The 15,174-nt window shown below is 42.8% G+C and overlaps 5 protein-coding genes across 6 annotated transcripts; 4 read left to right on the forward strand and 1 right to left on the reverse strand.

Annotated features, from left to right (window-relative positions):
• Positions 1 to 2: 2 nt before the first annotated feature.
• LOC130704064 (tRNA wybutosine-synthesizing protein 4-like) lies at positions 3 to 2,583 on the reverse strand. 2 transcript variants are annotated; one of them, XM_057525545.2, is made up of 7 exons: positions 2,385 to 2,583; positions 2,075 to 2,272; positions 1,694 to 1,992; positions 1,431 to 1,620; positions 1,212 to 1,368; positions 255 to 1,156; positions 3 to 189 (listed from the first exon to the last, which is right to left on the reverse strand). In XM_057525545.2, exons 1-7 carry the CDS (start codon positions 2,403 to 2,405, stop codon positions 31 to 33), a joined length of 1,926 nt encoding a protein of 641 aa, XP_057381528.1. In that variant the 5' UTR covers positions 2,406 to 2,583; the 3' UTR covers positions 3 to 30. The 2 variants fall into 2 exon arrangements, with proteins under 2 accessions (XP_057381528.1, XP_057381527.1); XM_057525544.2 differs by lacking the exon at positions 2,075 to 2,272 and having other exon boundaries at positions 2,385 to 2,582.
• A 594-nt stretch (positions 2,584 to 3,177) lies between these two features.
• Positions 3,178 to 6,145, forward strand: LOC130704067 (lissencephaly-1 homolog). Its single transcript, XM_057525549.2, has 8 exons — positions 3,178 to 3,262; positions 3,330 to 3,483; positions 3,544 to 3,690; positions 3,760 to 3,916; positions 3,980 to 4,154; positions 4,230 to 4,365; positions 4,483 to 4,867; positions 4,943 to 6,145. The coding sequence occupies exons 1-8, from the start codon at positions 3,225 to 3,227 to the stop codon at positions 5,014 to 5,016; spliced, it is 1,266 nt and encodes a 421-aa protein (XP_057381532.1). The 5' UTR covers positions 3,178 to 3,224; the 3' UTR covers positions 5,017 to 6,145.
• Positions 6,146 to 6,607: 462 nt separating this feature from the next.
• On the forward strand, positions 6,608 to 9,495 carry LOC130704065 (uncharacterized protein CG3556-like). Its single transcript, XM_057525546.2, has 7 exons — positions 6,608 to 6,743; positions 7,319 to 7,583; positions 7,695 to 7,819; positions 7,909 to 8,076; positions 8,266 to 8,765; positions 8,829 to 9,105; positions 9,170 to 9,495. Exons 1-7 carry the CDS (start codon positions 6,623 to 6,625, stop codon positions 9,229 to 9,231), a joined length of 1,518 nt encoding a protein of 505 aa, XP_057381529.1. The 5' UTR covers positions 6,608 to 6,622; the 3' UTR covers positions 9,232 to 9,495.
• A 1,167-nt stretch (positions 9,496 to 10,662) lies between these two features.
• On the forward strand, positions 10,663 to 12,251 carry LOC130704069 (cuticle collagen dpy-7-like). Its single transcript, XM_057525551.2, has 4 exons — positions 10,663 to 11,201; positions 11,261 to 11,482; positions 11,551 to 11,807; positions 11,880 to 12,251. Exons 1-4 carry the CDS (start codon positions 10,739 to 10,741, stop codon positions 11,985 to 11,987), a joined length of 1,050 nt encoding a protein of 349 aa, XP_057381534.1. The 5' UTR covers positions 10,663 to 10,738; the 3' UTR covers positions 11,988 to 12,251.
• A 105-nt stretch (positions 12,252 to 12,356) lies between these two features.
• Positions 12,357 to 15,169, forward strand: LOC130704068 (protein enabled homolog). Its single transcript, XM_057525550.2, has 5 exons — positions 12,357 to 12,416; positions 13,096 to 13,708; positions 13,983 to 14,180; positions 14,244 to 14,551; positions 14,608 to 15,169. The coding sequence occupies exons 1-5, from the start codon at positions 12,357 to 12,359 to the stop codon at positions 14,851 to 14,853; spliced, it is 1,425 nt and encodes a 474-aa protein (XP_057381533.2). The 3' UTR covers positions 14,854 to 15,169.
• The last annotated feature ends 5 nt before the right edge of the window (positions 15,170 to 15,174 follow it).

Raw genomic sequence — 15,174 nt, forward strand, 5'->3', positions numbered from 1 at the left:
AATCAAGGTATTGTATTTCTTTTATTATTTTTAAATTTTTAATTCCACAAAAACGTTATTCAGGTGTGTGCCGAACGAGAAACAAGGACTACCTCCACCCCAGCAAAGGATTTTTGTTCCGTCTTTCTCCTCTTCGTCTAGCTGGGCGTTAAAGCTGGCGAGAATAACCGGCTGCTTGATATCCTGGATCTATGAAGATAAAGAAATATTGATGGACCAACTAATTCCAGGTAAACGTACAATCATAATCTTACCGGTAACTTATATTCGACACACGTCCATTTTAATAGATCGATAACGCAGACGCCAGGTGAGCTCGTGTGGCAGGTGGAAATTCCACCAACGAGTATCAGTCGATTATCAGCTGTAACAAGGGCCTGATGTGAGTAACGGGGAATAGGTGACGGCCCATGCCATTCAGGTTCTATCCATTGCTGTTGGCTACTGTTACCCGTATCTGAAACAAGCAGCTGTGGCCGGGACGCCATTTCCGACTTGTCTAAACCGCCTGAAATCACGATCAAGTTTTGCCAGTAGGATGCGGTGGCAGAATGGCGGCCTGATGGCAATGACACGAAAAGTTCCCATTTGATGGATGGTGTTTCGATGTTTGAAACCGGAAGGACCCGCATCACCCAACAATCAGTTAAGAGATTGTTTTGTTGTCCACAACCGCCGCCAACGAAGATGCCGCATGGAGGTATTATGGATGATGCATGACGCCACCGAGGCTCAGGCCATCCGTTTTCGAGTTGGCCTTCCAGCCATTCTATTTCATTGTTCTTTACGTTGATAAAGCCTACGTCTCCCAACGCCATTGCAGGGTGTGTCCGGCCACCATAGATAACAAGCCTGGAGATGGGCTCGAGTAAATGAAGCGAGTGGTACATTCTTGCTAGTCGTTTGTTTTTCAATTGTGATTCGATTGTTCCATCCCGATGGACACGGATCAAATTGTCTAATCTTCCATGCCCTTGTGGCCGGGCACCAAATCCGCCCACTATCCACATGCCACCATCGACCAAACTAGGACATCCGGCTTGGCCATAACGCTGGATCAAGGACTCTCTGAGTTGCCAACTTATGAGGTTGGAAGGTACAAAAAGGTGATCTTTGATTTCTTGCTTTTTGGGAGGTAGAGGTGTTGTACAAATTCCTAAACTATAACTTATTAACGTTCGTTCTTCGTGGAATTGAGCAAGAAAGCAAACCTTTTGCTGCCGTCAATATAATGTAATGAGAGCACTTTTCATTGAAACCTTCATATTCGTCAAAAGTTTCAAGTTTCCGCATACGATTCAACTCATCAGAAGATACAAGCTGATGAGCGAATTCGTTGATATCGTAAATTTCACAGGAAGACCAACCCTGTTTAAAGACAATTATAATGAGATAACTTGTTAGTCCCGGACAACTGTACAGTTAATTACCCTATGAAGATAACGATTTCTTTGGCATTCCTGGTTAGGATAAATGGGTAAGCTAAGCAAAGGTATGCTTAGTTGGATAAAATGTTGCTGCATCACTCGCCCAAAACCATCACTCGGTCGAATTTGTTCGTAAACTGCAAAGACGGCGTTCAAGAACGTGTCCGCGCACCATTCAATCAATTTGCTAGAACTATTTGCAAATTTACCTTTTTTCAGGTAGTTCCTTTTTTTCAAATTATTTGAATTAATGTAACTCTGTATACCTGGTTTCATCCATGTATGTGATGGCACATTCAGAAATGAGTAAAGTAGGTAAGAGCGGATTCAGTGATAGACTCTCAAATAGTAGTTTAGTCAGTGATGGAAGATTTCTCAAATCTGCTGCTACAAGATGATAGGTTCCTTCAGCAGCCAGTTCTGAACAAGAAGGATGGTTCTTGATTAACTGCCATTTGTTTGCCACCACATCTGGGAAATCAATTTCAACATACTGGCATTGTTTGTGACCGAGTTGTCTCAGCATGAAGAAGGATGTATCAAATCCAGCACCAAAGGAGATTATCTGCAGAATATCAAATGTCACTGGTTGGTGAAAATAAGTAAAATGTACATTAAATTATTAAAAGATCCTAGTGATTGATTACCTGACACTTTGGATGTTGAGAGAGGAACTTGTTAAAGATGTAGTGAATGGCTTTGGCACGTACATAGTAGCCCCGGTGAATAAGAGAAGATCTCTTAACTGGTTTTTGGGCAAAACAAGAAATGAAGGAATCTGTATAGTAACCAGCTGTGACTGTTGATAGTTTCGAAGCGATGCTCCAATCGTTGGAGCCTTGAACCTGATGCGATGTATCAGCAGCAACAAAAAAAATAAGGCTTTGTTGACAGTGGTTGTATACGGTCAAATGGCATTCGAGTGTGGTTGCCTGACAAGTTTCACGGTTAATTTACCTGTACGTCAGAAGAACTCATTCTTGTGGCACACAACTGTAGTAATTGTTTTCTACTACAGCAGTCTTCAAACAGCTGTAGTAATCAGAGGTACTGTTAACCCGGTTTTCATCGGTTGGTGCTGCACGAATTTGTTTTGCCAAGTTGATTTTCAAGTCTAACTAGATCTTGATATGCAGCTCCCTGTAAAGTTTTCCAACAGAAAATTGTGCAACCCGCCCAATAAGCAGACCCGCTCCCAGCGGAAAAAATAAGAAGTTTCGTTCTCTGTTCGTGGAAAACCAACGACATTACCTGAAAACGTATTAATTTGATTAATAAAATTAACCAAGTCTTGAAAATCTATGCCATTTAATGAAAATCATAATTTTAAACCAGAGAAATCAGTGATTGTTCAAATCAAGTTATGACAAATTAAATTATCTTCCACAAGATGGCGGAGCAATAGAATGGTACTAATCGTTCATTGGCTTATCGCGTAAGAAAAGGGGTTGAAGTAGTGTGGAGGAACTGCTTCTGGTACGGACGTGGCCCTGTTATGTTTCAAAAGGGAGTTGGCTTACCGACATATCTGTACACTGTACCTGGTCTCGCGCGGAGCTTTGCTGAACCTGGCAACCATGAAATTCTTCAATAACCTAAAGATGGAGTAGTTATTGCAGATGTGTCAAAAACCATAGTCATCCCATAGCCGACTAGCAAAATATTAAACTCTCAATAACATTTTTGGGCGGCGCCTTAATTATTTGTGTGTTCACTCGTCGAAAAGCCGCAGTTTCTTCTAGTGAATTTTGACCAAGGAATCGCCCCCGCCTACCGCTCCTCCTCGAGGAGAGGACAATGAGAATGGTGTTGTCACAGCGCCAAAAAGAAGAATTGTGCGTTATAAGAATTCTTATATTTTTGGAGTTCTTCTTACAGACTTGTTTCAATTTTGTTTTTCAGGAATAGAGCAATTGCTGACTACTTACTTTCCAGTGGCCACGTAGATTCTCTTGAAGCCTTCAAGAGAGAAGCAGACATCAGTGGAGATGTTGACAAAAAGTATACTGGGTTGTTGGAAAAAAAATGGACATCGGTTGTCAGGCTTCAGAAACGGGTACAGGAGTGTGCACAAGACTTATTATTTTGGAAACCATTTAACATCTGTATTTTGCAGGTGATGGAGCTAGAAGCCAAATTGGCTGAAGCTGAAAAAGAGTTTATTGCTGGGGCACCCACAAGGGAAAAACGAAGCCCAGCAGAGTGGATTCCCAGAGCTCCAGAGAAGTACATTTTGTCTGGTCATCGGGCACCAGTTACTAAGGTAACATTTGTGACAACATTGATTCTTTAAAATTTAGATTATTCCAAACACTGCTTGTGACTCTGGCAGGTGGTGTTTCATCCGGTTTTCAGTGTTTTCGTTTCGGCTAGTGAAGATGCAACTATTAAATTATGGGATTTCGAAACGGGTGACTTCGAACGCACGCTCAAGGGCCACACTGACTCGGTGCAGGACGTAACCTTTGACTCGAACGGGAAAATGCTTGGTAAAAATACTTAAAAATAAGAAGAACACGGTATGTTACTTCATCATGGTCCTTTGTTTGCAGCCTCTTGCAGCGCTGACATGTCGGTCAAGTTGTGGGATTTCAATACGTTCGAGTGCACCAAAACGTTGCAGGGTCATGACCATAACGTAAGCAGCGTCACCTTTCTCCCTACGGGCGATTTTCTCGTCTCGTCCAGTCGTGATAAAACCATAAAAATCTGGGAAGTGGCAACGGGGTGAGTTGTTTATCAAGTTTAATTGGAATCCGGGTCTTATTCGGCACACCCGTTTTATTGCTCAAACATGACCAGGTATTGTGTCAAGACCCTTTCAGGACACCGAGAATGGGTGCGACAGATCAGGGTGTCACCTGACGGTCTTTTACTCGCCTCTTGTTCCAACGATCAAACCGTCCGCATATGGCTCCTTTCATCTAAAGAATGCAAGGTACTCATATCCTTTTTGTTCTAGTGTGTACATACAGCAATACTCCTTTCCGCCGGCTCATCACTCACACCTACACACACACACACGCGAAGAATTCAATTCTATGATAATCTCTAGATGGAAATGCGAGAGCACGAGCACGTCGTTGAGTGCGTAGCATGGGCTCCCGAATCTGCTACAGCAGCTATCCAAGAAGCCACCGCTTTGGCGGCCTCCTCGTCGAATTCCGCACCGAGCGAGAACCATAAAAAATCCAATCTCACGGGCCCATTTTTGGCATCGGGGTCGCGGGATAAAACCATCAAGATCTGGGACGTATCGACTGGCCTCTGCGTGCTGACGTTGACTGGGCACGACAATTGGGTGCGGGGCCTGGTCTTCCATCCGGGTGGCAAGTACTTGCTCAGCGCCGCTGATGACAAGACGCTTCGCGTATGGGATCTTCGTCACAGGCGGTGCCTCAAAACTCTCGAAGCTCACCAACACTTTTGCACGTCTCTGGGTATCTATTAAAAACACGCATCTTTCGTATTTATTCAACCCGTCTTTTCTCTCATTTTATCGATTTCACCATTAGATCTCCATCGTACGGCGCCCTATGTCGTGACGGGCAGTGTCGATCAGACGGTCAAAGTCTGGGAATGTCGCTGAAAAACAAAAGCACGCAAAGAGAAGAAGAAAAACCAGCGCTAACAAAACAAATACCGATAAACCAGATAAAAAGCTATCAAACTAATGCGGTTATTTCATAGAACCCTTAAATATTTTCTTTTTTTTGCATTCTTTAACTCTCTAAAAATTAAAACAAACAAAAAAAAAAGACATTCACCACTCTTCTTCTTCTGTGAAGTGTAAAAATCCTCCTTCAGTTCTTCTTCACAAAACATCCTCCTTTTTTGCAGCAGCAGCAACACAAAGCCGGGCAGGGCGCGGTGTTCCCACCAGTGTGCCATTGTTGGTTCTATTTAAAAAAAAAAACAACAAAAACAAACAAAAAAAAAATGGAAAATTGGAAAGAAAAATATCTACACCCTCAATAGGAACAGAGATCGATCCAGAGTGGATTTTTTTGTTTTCATTCTTGCTTGAAAGCTGACGCACTTGTATCCTCTCTCGAATAACGGCGCACTATACAACTTCTTCTCCAACAAAAACAAACACATCAGTAATGTCGTGCATCTTTTACACAGCCTTTCAGAATAGGTCAAAAGAAAGTGTGTTTCATTCCTCCCTTCCGCGCTCCCTTCCATTTTGTTTTGTTTTGTAAAATTTTTCCCTTCACACCCGGGCCTGTACATGCTATCTCTTTAATTTTTCACTCTTCTTAATTTTTTCTTTTGTTCCAGCACATGAAGGAATAACGGGGAAAATTCTTTCTTTCATTTTCATGCCATCATCGTTTGTTAAACGTGTAAAAATCACGAAACCTTTTATTTTTTTTTTATTTTTTTGTAGTTACATTAATTTTTTTTTTTGAAAACCTCCCGGTTGTATCTTCTGTTCTGTTTTTTCTTTCTTTAGGTGCGCCTGGAAAAATTATATTTAATTATAATTTTTTTTGTTTTTTCCTCCTTTTCATCGCCTTTTCGTCTGACCCTCCGCCTTTTTCCTACTCCCTCCTTGATTATTATAATTATAACGATTATTATTTTGTGGTTAAATTGTTTAGTTATCATCTCATTTACCTTAACTCAAATTCAATGTTTTTTTTTTCCTTGTTGCCGCTGCTGCTGTCCTTTCGGTAATACATCCACAATGTGGCAATGGTGTCGATAAAGAGGCCTGATTTTGAAATCCAAAACAGGCGATTCCTGGCTAATAGAATTGAAAATCTTTTTATTGTTATTTTTATCTCCCTTTTTTTTTATAAGTAGGTACAATCAAATAATTGAAGAGGTTTCCGGGTTATGTTTAAATGAAGAGTAGAAATGTTTCAAGCGTCAAGTGGAATGGCCTGTGAGTACGTGACTGGATACAAAACATTTTTGCGCCGAGTTTCTTTTGAAAATCGTCAAGTCTTCGTCACCATCGTCGACTTTAACGGCGCACGTGCGCATCCTAGAGACAACCGAGGAAGGATCGATAAGCTCCTCCCCTTTTTTTTCTACATTGACTTGATTTCACTTGATCCTCTTTTCCCAAGTAAAAAGCCTCAGTTGGAGATCTTAGCCTTTTCGATGCTCGTCACTCGACGAACCGACTTTTAGAAACAAGAAGGAGTGAAATCAGTCGTTCACCGCAACTCCGCATCTGCATCATGGATCTCACACGGAGAAGGACCAACTGCAAACCGGCTGGAGAAATGAATATTGCCACTTGCTTCGTAACTATTTCCTTCCTCCTGTGTCATCTGTCCTCCTTTCCGGCCGCTGTAATGGGTAAGTACTTTCAAAAAGCATTTTATTTAAATTGGAAATTCAGTGAATCGTGAACGAAATCAATCGATGACAACCGCTCGATAGGGTTGGCCCGCAAAATATGGTTCGTATTTATTAGCGTGATTTCGAGTTGTGTGCCGGAAACCTGGCGTTAGTTTTGAATTTTGCGGAAGGAAAGAACAACGATCGAAGCGGGAGATCATGGTAAGGGATTTACTGGCGTGACGTGAAACGGCAACCAATGAACAGCATCTCATCTTTTGAAATGTTAAAACGGGGAGGACCTCAAAGGCGCGTTTCATGTTGCATGGTACGCGACGAGGGAACTGAAACAAATTTCCTCAGAGTATAGTTTTGTAATTTAATACGGCAGACACGGAGAGAGCTGGAAGCAAAATGTTCGGGGAGGGGGTTACGTTTCCAAGAAAACTTGTGATCCAAGTGACGCATGGCCATATAAGCCGCGGCCGGATTCGACCGACCACCATGAAAGTAGCAAAACAATCGATTTATCATTTGTATTATTTCCTTTTTTTTTGTTTGGGCTTTTATAACGTGCAGTATTGTATTTGTAGGTGCCCCGCAAAACAAAAACATTGCTGGATCGATTCTGACCATGGCGGCGGATGACTTGATCCAGCCGTCTGCCAGTTGGCTTCTTGACCGGTCCAAACAATCCGGCAGCTGGGGGGTAGATACGCCACGAGCACTCCTTGCCCTGTTGCGGGTCAGTGCTGATCGTTCCGGCTCTACGACGTCTGTCAACTGGGATGCCAATAGTGTGCAAGGATTGATCCTGCGACAACAATTTGATATTCAGCTTCTCCTTTTTCTCCTCAGGTTTTTTTTTTTTGCCTTTCTTCTCCATAATTGAACGAGTTGCATTTTATCCAATCTATTATGAATGGTGCATAAAATTGAACTTTTATTCTTTCGCTCCCCGATCAAAAGGAATCAAGGATCAACTCCGCAGCAGGAACAAGCAAACACCCTGGAGCCAAGTCGCAGTCTTTTTGCACTAACTTTAACAGCCATGTGCCGCAACCCGAGGGATTTCTATGGACATGATATCCTCGGTAAAAAGTTTTCTTTCGCCTCCAGCTGGCTACAGATATAAAAAGATCATAACGAGTTACTATTTAATATCCCTTTTTTTTTCATGCAGCGCCCATTATGGCCCTGGAGGAAGACCACGATGGAGCCCTTTTGCAGCCTTTCACGTTCGCCTTTAATGCTCTGGCCGTTTGTGCCGGAGGCGGGCATCTCAAGCGGCGTCACGTAGTCAAGCTTCTCGAGTCCATCAATCAGTCGCCTTCCGAGACGCACAACATTGGTAAACAATCCTATTTACTTCACCCCCCTCAAGATCTATCGAATGTATATTGGTCATTAACTTTCGCTTAATTCCATCTCGCCGTCAAAACTTAATCATGATGTATGGCGTGTTAGCTCCGGGTGTGTTTCTTTTTTAGGTCAACAAAAGTTTTATGTTTTTCTTTTTTCGTTTGGTTTGATGTATTAGATTTACTGGCCATGGTCGTTTTGGCTACGTCTTGTCTGTACGAGAGCAGCCCAAAGTATCGCCATCTACAAGATTTTCTGGAACAGCCGTTGAAAATGATCGCAGCCCAACAACAAACGGATGGTTCATTCGAACATAACGTTGCAACAACAGCGTTGGCTATCCAAGCTTTGAAAATCCCTGGCCAACTGCTCAACGAGCAAACATCATCCAAACCAATAAGTTTGCCCGCATGGAGGCCAGACTTGACTGTCGACTGGCTCAGGAGCCAACAAAAGTCAGATGGCTCTTTTGGCGATTTGTTTACGACTAGCGAAGTTTTGCTGGCATTGGCAACCCAACCTGGTTATGGTTTCCTTTACAGTCAGTGCTCTAACCTTAATCAAACCGCTCAGCTGAACACGACCACTACTGAGAGCCCTTCAACTATTCCTTCAACCATTCCATCTGCAGGGCCATTAGGCGGCGATCCTTCTCAAAAGATTCGTTTCACTTACGTCGTAAACTGAAAATACTCTTGTCTTTAAAAAAAAAATGCAGTCTTGATTATGTATACTTTGTAGATATGGATCGGCCAAAATCGATCAGAGATTCATGCGATTCAATTGACGATCCCAGTCAACAGTTCTTTCTACGAGGCCATGAAAATCGCAGCCGAAGCCGATCCCCATTTTGAATTCTCTGCTTCTATCTGGCCAAACGGACATTATATACACACTATTGGAGGTCACCGGGATCAGTATATTGGTTTTCATTTTTGGCTCCTCTTTCGTATGCCATTCATGCCGGATCCTGCCAATCCGCCTTCGGTTATTGCGCCACATTACGTCGCACCAGCAGGTTTTTCTTTTTTCAAAATAAGTGTTCTACAATTTTAGTTGAAATTTCATTTTTGTTGCTTTAGGTGTCGATGATTTATACCCACAAAATGGGGATTATTTTCTTTTCTGGTACAAGGACGTCTAAATATTCTTTTGGTGTTTCGTAACCCTCGTTGCGTCGTCTGCCATCTTGTTTAGAATTCTAGCAGAAGCACGAGAATCACTATGGCTTACACAATTTGATATCGTATTACCGTTCTCATTAGAACATTTTCATAATTAGACGTTAAAATGTCTCGTTTCATTTCAAAGACTTTTCTCGGTAGACGTCATCCAATTAATATTGACGCCCATACACATGCCATAGCCTAAAAGATGTCTTGCAAAATAATACACAATGTGGAATCAGTCCCTTCTGGAAAACAAGCAAGGATAAAGCTTGTTATTCATATTATTAAGCTTTTCTGTCGTGAAAGTTTGTTCGGGTGGTGTTGCACGCTCTTCTACGATGCATGTATACATCAGCAGGGTTGGCAATTACAGAAAGCCTGTATGTTACCTTTCAACCTTCATCAATGTGAGTTCATTGTCTACTTTTGGGTAATATCAAACTTGATTCTTTTTGTTACTTTTGGACTTTCTTTACAGGTGCAATGTAGAATAACAGTACCGTTCATTAAATAAGAGCCATCTAAATGATTTACGTGAATTTTGTTGTCATAAAATGTTGGGAATCCTCATTTGGGTTGTCTCTTCAACAAGTCCATTAGGAACCATTAATTATTAAATGAAAAAGTCATCTTAATTAAAAATGTAACTGAAATGAGGCTCATATACTTACGTACGTGTTGCATTATTTAATGTCTCGTTGTCATTGGCCAACGTATATAATCGGGATTGTTCTTAGACCACCAATTATCTTGATTATTCATATCTCTTTTAATGAATAATCTTTTCATTTAGGCCGTCTATTATGAAAATAAAGCAGCTTCTTGATAGGAATGTAATCGAAGGCGTAAGCCAACTGCAGTCGGCAGGCATACGTGGTTTGTACGAATTGGTATTACATTTCATTTTCAATGCCCGCCTTTAGCTTTTTCAGGACTTTCATCATGACAGCCTTGAAGATCGGTGACAGACGATGTGTTCACTGAAAGCCCAGCCCTAGCAAAACATCATCTGAACGCAGGACTAAATATCCCTTGTCGAAATTGGTTACGAAATGCTGGAAATGGACCATAGATTCTTCCATTAAGTATTTGTTTTCGACATTTTTATCTTCATTTTCATATAAACGCAACGAATGATTTTGTTTGTGTGTCTTCTTTCCAAGGTCTGGAATGTATCAAGAGTTATACTGATAAACATCGGGCATGAAATGGATCAATTTTCTCGCAGTCAACAGTTCATAAAGTTCCATCCGGCTCCAGGGCCTAGAGCCGAAATATCACTGAGAAATATTTACACAGTCGTTTTATAAAGGTTATCTTTGAAGTCAAACGGCCTACCCCTGTTGAATATTTCCGTTTCCATAGGCAATTAAGAGGACTCACAGCGCTATGGATGCCAGTTTTCCAGCCTTTGACCGTATCCTTCGAAAGCATATAAAGGCATGAGTTTTCATGTGAAGAGCTTCATTCTCAAGCAGATCGATGGTCACCATGAAGTTGTTTTTCGTTTTGTGCTTCGCAACTTTGGCAGCAGCTACCAACTATCCTGCTCCACCACCCAAATCATCGCAACAAACTCCCTGCAGCCAGAGACAGAATCTTGATTGGGTGCGACAGAATGCCGAGAACCTGCTCTACCTGGAATATATGCGACGACAGGCATCGACAAACGACGAATGGCAATCGCAAATGGAAAGCAACGAGTACCAAACACGCCTAAACGAACTGCGTTCCATGAACGGAGGATGTGGCATGCCCCCAATGGAAGAAACGCCCATTTGTGGCGAATCCATGCCCTGTGGAAATAACGGCTGCAACTCTAATTGTGAATTTTATGGACAGAAAATTGCCGCGTTCCAGGCTGAGCTAAAACGTCAACGGCTCATGATCCAGCGTCTTTATTCACAGATCCTCGTCCTCTCGCAAAACGACAACTCGTGTGGATGTAAGCTGTGTCTTAAATCTCGATGTTTTAAAGTTTTAAATTCAACCATCTTCGATTAGCTTGTGGTGGACCTTCTCCGTGCGAAAGTCCTTGTGGAACATCTCCCTGTGAGACACCTTGCAACACTCCTAGGCCAAGTTGCGGTTCTTGCCAGCCACCAGCCATTCCAGGTCGTCCTGGTATAGGATATCCAGGACCCCAGGGTCCTCCGGGACCACCTGGCCCTCCAGGACCTCCGGCTTGCGAAGCTCCTGGAACAATGGGACCTAGGGGTCCACCTGGTATTTGACTAGAAGCTTCAAAAATTATGGAAAAATCATATTTCATTATCCGATGGTTGTCTCTTTAGGTCCACCCGGAAGAGATGGAACTCCTGGCCGTAACGGAATGGATGGTGAGCCGGGCACTTGCTCTTGCAATGATGGTGAGCCAGGAACTCCTGGAAAACCTGGTGACGACGGCCGACCTGGCCCTCCAGGTCCACCAGGAATTCCGGGTAATCCTGGCATGACGAACTCTTGCGTGACGCCACCGTGCCAACCAATTGTTCAAGTACCGCAGGTTCCAGTAAGCTGCTGCGGTGGTTCGCTGAACTGCAACGCTCCCGTAATACTATGCTAATTTAATCATTTTTTTTGTTAAAGAAAACAATTAACACGTTGCTTATGTTTTACGTAGTGTCCGTATCCTTGCCAATCGCCGCCATGTTATTATCCGCCACCAGCTCCTTGCGTCACCAACGATTGCAACCCTTATACAACGAAGACCAACTACATGATTGGTTGATTGCAAAAGCATTAGCACAGAGTAGCCCTCGTATTCCATTATCCTGCATAGAACTGGTAAAACCCGAAATAGTTTTACTCATTATTCATTTGGGTTTGATTAATCACTTACTTGTTTTAGCTGCTAATCAAAAATGATTATTAGAACTTGATTTGATTTTAGCCATTCCGTGTAAAACAGTGAATGTCATCCTGTATAGCTTATTCTTTTGTAGCCAGGTCCATCTGTGGTAAGACTAATACAACATCCTTTTTCTAACAACAATTAAAAAATTACAGAAATATTATGCTAATTGGTGGATCGAGAGAAAACTTTGGAGATTTTTCAGGCCTTACCAGAATTTCGGATCTTCTACCAAAGTTGGGTAAAATGACACAGCAATGGTCTCACTTTTCGGTTCCGGCTAGCGCATCTTACAGCCAATTCAAGGTAATTAATTGTTTAATTACAAACTAATGTTTTTAGGAGACGGGCTGTTTCCCAATTTCATCGTATGGTAAGATACAATCATATTTTTTTCAAAGTTGTCCACAGAGTTCAAAGGGTTTCTTTCGTAGACAAAATGTGGGACGAAATAGTCCAATTGCTACACGCCTTCGTGTTGTGAAAAGAACCTAACAGGGCTCATACTGCGCAGCGTGCTGATTGGATAAATTATGGAAAGATAAACATTGATTTCCATGTTTTCATTTTTAAAAAATGAGACAGGCCAGAATAGGTATTAGATTTCATTAAAACCGCCTTCAGACTCTTTAATTCCAAAATTTGTAATCGTGACAGGCCTGACGAAGACAGTTCCAGACGATACGAAAGCATTTCCGTTTCGGTTTCTGTGTCCACGATGAAGAAATCTCATCATTGTGTATACACACATGCCTCTTCTGGAGGCCGTTTTCATCGTGCGAGGTATTACGTTGATCCCATATGTTTATGGCTTCTTAACTATACAGACGGAACGCTCTACATCGACAAATGTTGTTATTTGTTTTCAAATCCAAGGCCGGACGTGAAATAAGAGCACAAGTGTTTGATGATAAACACAAATATGAAGCGGGTCAACAGTTCGACGGGATCATTTTAGCTCTACAATATTGTAGAGGTTATCTAGAGGAAGGGCAAGCGCGTGCGATGGCGGCGGTCATGTTGGACTTTCCAGAAACCTTTGGGCAAACCGTATGCCACGTGTCGCCTCGTGTCCATCAATCCTTCAAAAGCTGCGTGTTACATTGAGGAAGGCTTTAGTCAGTGCGAACGGATCACCGTCGCTATGAAGTGTTTTCTAATTTTGTGCCTGGTGGCGTTGGCATCCGCCACCTCCTATTATCCTCCTCCGCCGCCCAAATCATCGCAGCAAATTCCCTGCAATCAGAGGCAGGACGTGAATTGGGTCCGCCAGAATGCCGAGAACTTGCTCTACTTGGAATACATGCGGAAGCAGGCCTCCAGTAATGATGATTGGCAGTCCCAATTGGAATCCGACGACTATCAGTCACGTCTGAATGAATTACGTTCCATGAACGAAGGCTGTGAAATGCCTCAGATCGAAATGCCTAGTTGTGGAGAATCCATTTCCTGCGGAACTACAAGTTGTAACACGAATTGCGAATTCTACGGGCAGAAGATTGCTGTTTTGCAGGCCGAACTTAAACGCCAAAGACTTATGATCCAGCGTCTTTATTCTCAAGTTCTCGTCCTGTCGCAATCCGGCAGTTCATGTGACCGTAAGTATTTGGACATTATCCTTTTTAATTGAATCATTTGATGTTCCCCATATTGGATTTTAATTAAATGTCCTGACCTAAAGTTTTGATCTTTGGATGCCCCGCCTAGACGGCGCTATTTCTTCTACAATTTGCAGAAAAATATGGCCGTCTAGAATTACGGTCGGCATTTTTTTATCTTACACAAGATCGAAATGTTTGTTTGATTCTTTGACCTCCCACAACCAGTCACTTCTATTAAAAGCGCAAATGATTTTTATTTGTTGATATTTAGGTTCATACGAAACCTGCAGTCCTCCTTCGTGCCAGACACCTTGCAACCCCCCTCCCTCTTGCCAGACACCTTGCAACATTCCTGGCCCAAGTTGTAATACTTGCACTTCACCAGTTTACGGCCCACCAGGACCTCCTGGTCCTCCGGGACCTCCAGCGTGTGAAACACCAGGAGGAGCTGGGCCCATGGGCCCCCCTGGTAATAAATCGGATTAACACAAACAAAAAGATACCCGACGATACATTGACTTTCTCTGTTTAGGTCCGCCCGGAAGGGACGGAAATCCCGGCATGCCTGGTAATGATGGCGACCCTGGTAGTTGCTCTTGTAGTGATGGCGAACCAGGAACTCCGGGCAGACCAGGCAAACCAGGCAATGACGGCCCACGTGGACCTAGAGGCGAACCAGGCACCCCAGGTGTTCCTGGTGTCCCAGGTACTCCTGCAAGCCCTTGCGAAACCCCAACTCCAACATCTCCTCCATGTAGGCCACCGCCATCGCCACCACAAATTCCGCCACCACAGATTCCAGTTAGCTGCTGCGGTGGAACGCCAACTTGCAACCAACCGGTAAAATTAAGCATATTAATTGATCAACAGTTTCAAGATTACTTTTCTTCATCTAGTGCCCATACCCATGCCAATCGCCTCCGTGCTTTTATCCACCAACTCAAACTCCACCTTTGTGTTGTGGTGGACCGGTCGGCTCTTCGTGCGGTTCCGTTTGCCCACCTCAAGTCGGATGCCAGCAAAAGAACGGGCCGTGCTATTACGGAACTCCTCTTACGTCATTCACGGGACCTTCCCCGTGCAATGCTCCTACCGGTTGTAACACGGGTTATCCCATCAAGTCACAGTACATGTACGGTTAAAACCGAATACCTGACGGTAGGTAGTATCGTTAATGATGCTAGTGGGAAGATTTTTATGTTGATGGGCTTTACTGTGTTCGTCCTTTCTTATTACTAGACTTAAAACAACAACAAAATAATAATAATCCAACTTTCAGCATACTTTAATTCCACTTTCTTCGATTATGGTTAACCATCGAACTTGCAACATCGCTCACAATTAGTAGACTACTGATTTCGTTGCTCATTTCCTCATTTTTCCTTAAATAGTAACACGACAATCACTCCTTGGGGTTACTTCCTCGATACAAATACAAATAAAGAAAAGTTTAACGTTGGTTG

The sequence above is a fragment of the Daphnia carinata genome, chromosome 8, assembly GCF_022539665.2.
Source record: "Daphnia carinata strain CSIRO-1 chromosome 8, CSIRO_AGI_Dcar_HiC_V3, whole genome shotgun sequence".
NCBI classification, from domain to species: domain Eukaryota; kingdom Metazoa; phylum Arthropoda; class Branchiopoda; order Diplostraca; family Daphniidae; genus Daphnia; species Daphnia carinata.

Coding starts and splice junctions, on each gene's coding strand:
- LOC130704069 (XM_057525551.2), top strand. CDS start 10,739: ATGGTCACCATGAAGTTGTTTTTCGTTTTGTGCTTCGCAACTTTGGCA. Junction 11,483..11,550: donor GGGACCTAGGGGTCCACCTG/GTATTTGACTAG, acceptor TTGTCTCTTTAG/GTCCACCCGGAAGAGATGGA. Junction 11,808..11,879: donor CGCTGAACTGCAACGCTCCC/GTAATACTATGC, acceptor TGTTTTACGTAG/TGTCCGTATCCTTGCCAATC.
- LOC130704067 (XM_057525549.2), top strand. CDS start 3,225: ATGAGAATGGTGTTGTCACAGCGCCAAAAAGAAGAATT. Junction 4,155..4,229: donor ATCTGGGAAGTGGCAACGGG/GTGAGTTGTTTA, acceptor AAACATGACCAG/GTATTGTGTCAAGACCCTTT. Junction 4,366..4,482: donor TTTCATCTAAAGAATGCAAG/GTACTCATATCC, acceptor GATAATCTCTAG/ATGGAAATGCGAGAGCACGA.
- LOC130704068 (XM_057525550.2), top strand. CDS start 12,357: ATGACACAGCAATGGTCTCACTTTTCGGTTCCGGCTAGCGCATCTTAC. Junction 12,417..13,095: donor CATCTTACAGCCAATTCAAG/GTAATTAATTGT, acceptor GAGGTTATCTAG/AGGAAGGGCAAGCGCGTGCG. Junction 13,709..13,982: donor ATCCGGCAGTTCATGTGACC/GTAAGTATTTGG, acceptor GTTGATATTTAG/GTTCATACGAAACCTGCAGT.
- LOC130704064 (XM_057525545.2), bottom strand. CDS start 2,405: ATGAGTTCTTCTGACGTACAG. Junction 1,993..2,074: donor CTCAACATCCAAAGTGTCAG/GTAATCAATCAC, acceptor GATATTCTGCAG/ATAATCTCCTTTGGTGCTGG. Junction 190..254: donor GTGTCGAATATAAGTTACCG/GTAAGATTATGA, acceptor TTATCTTCATAG/ATCCAGGATATCAAGCAGCC.
- LOC130704065 (XM_057525546.2), top strand. CDS start 6,623: ATGGATCTCACACGGAGAAGGACCAACTGCAAACCGGCTGGAGAAATG. Junction 7,820..7,908: donor CTATGGACATGATATCCTCG/GTAAAAAGTTTT, acceptor TTTTTCATGCAG/CGCCCATTATGGCCCTGGAG. Junction 8,766..8,828: donor AGATTCGTTTCACTTACGTC/GTAAACTGAAAA, acceptor TATACTTTGTAG/ATATGGATCGGCCAAAATCG.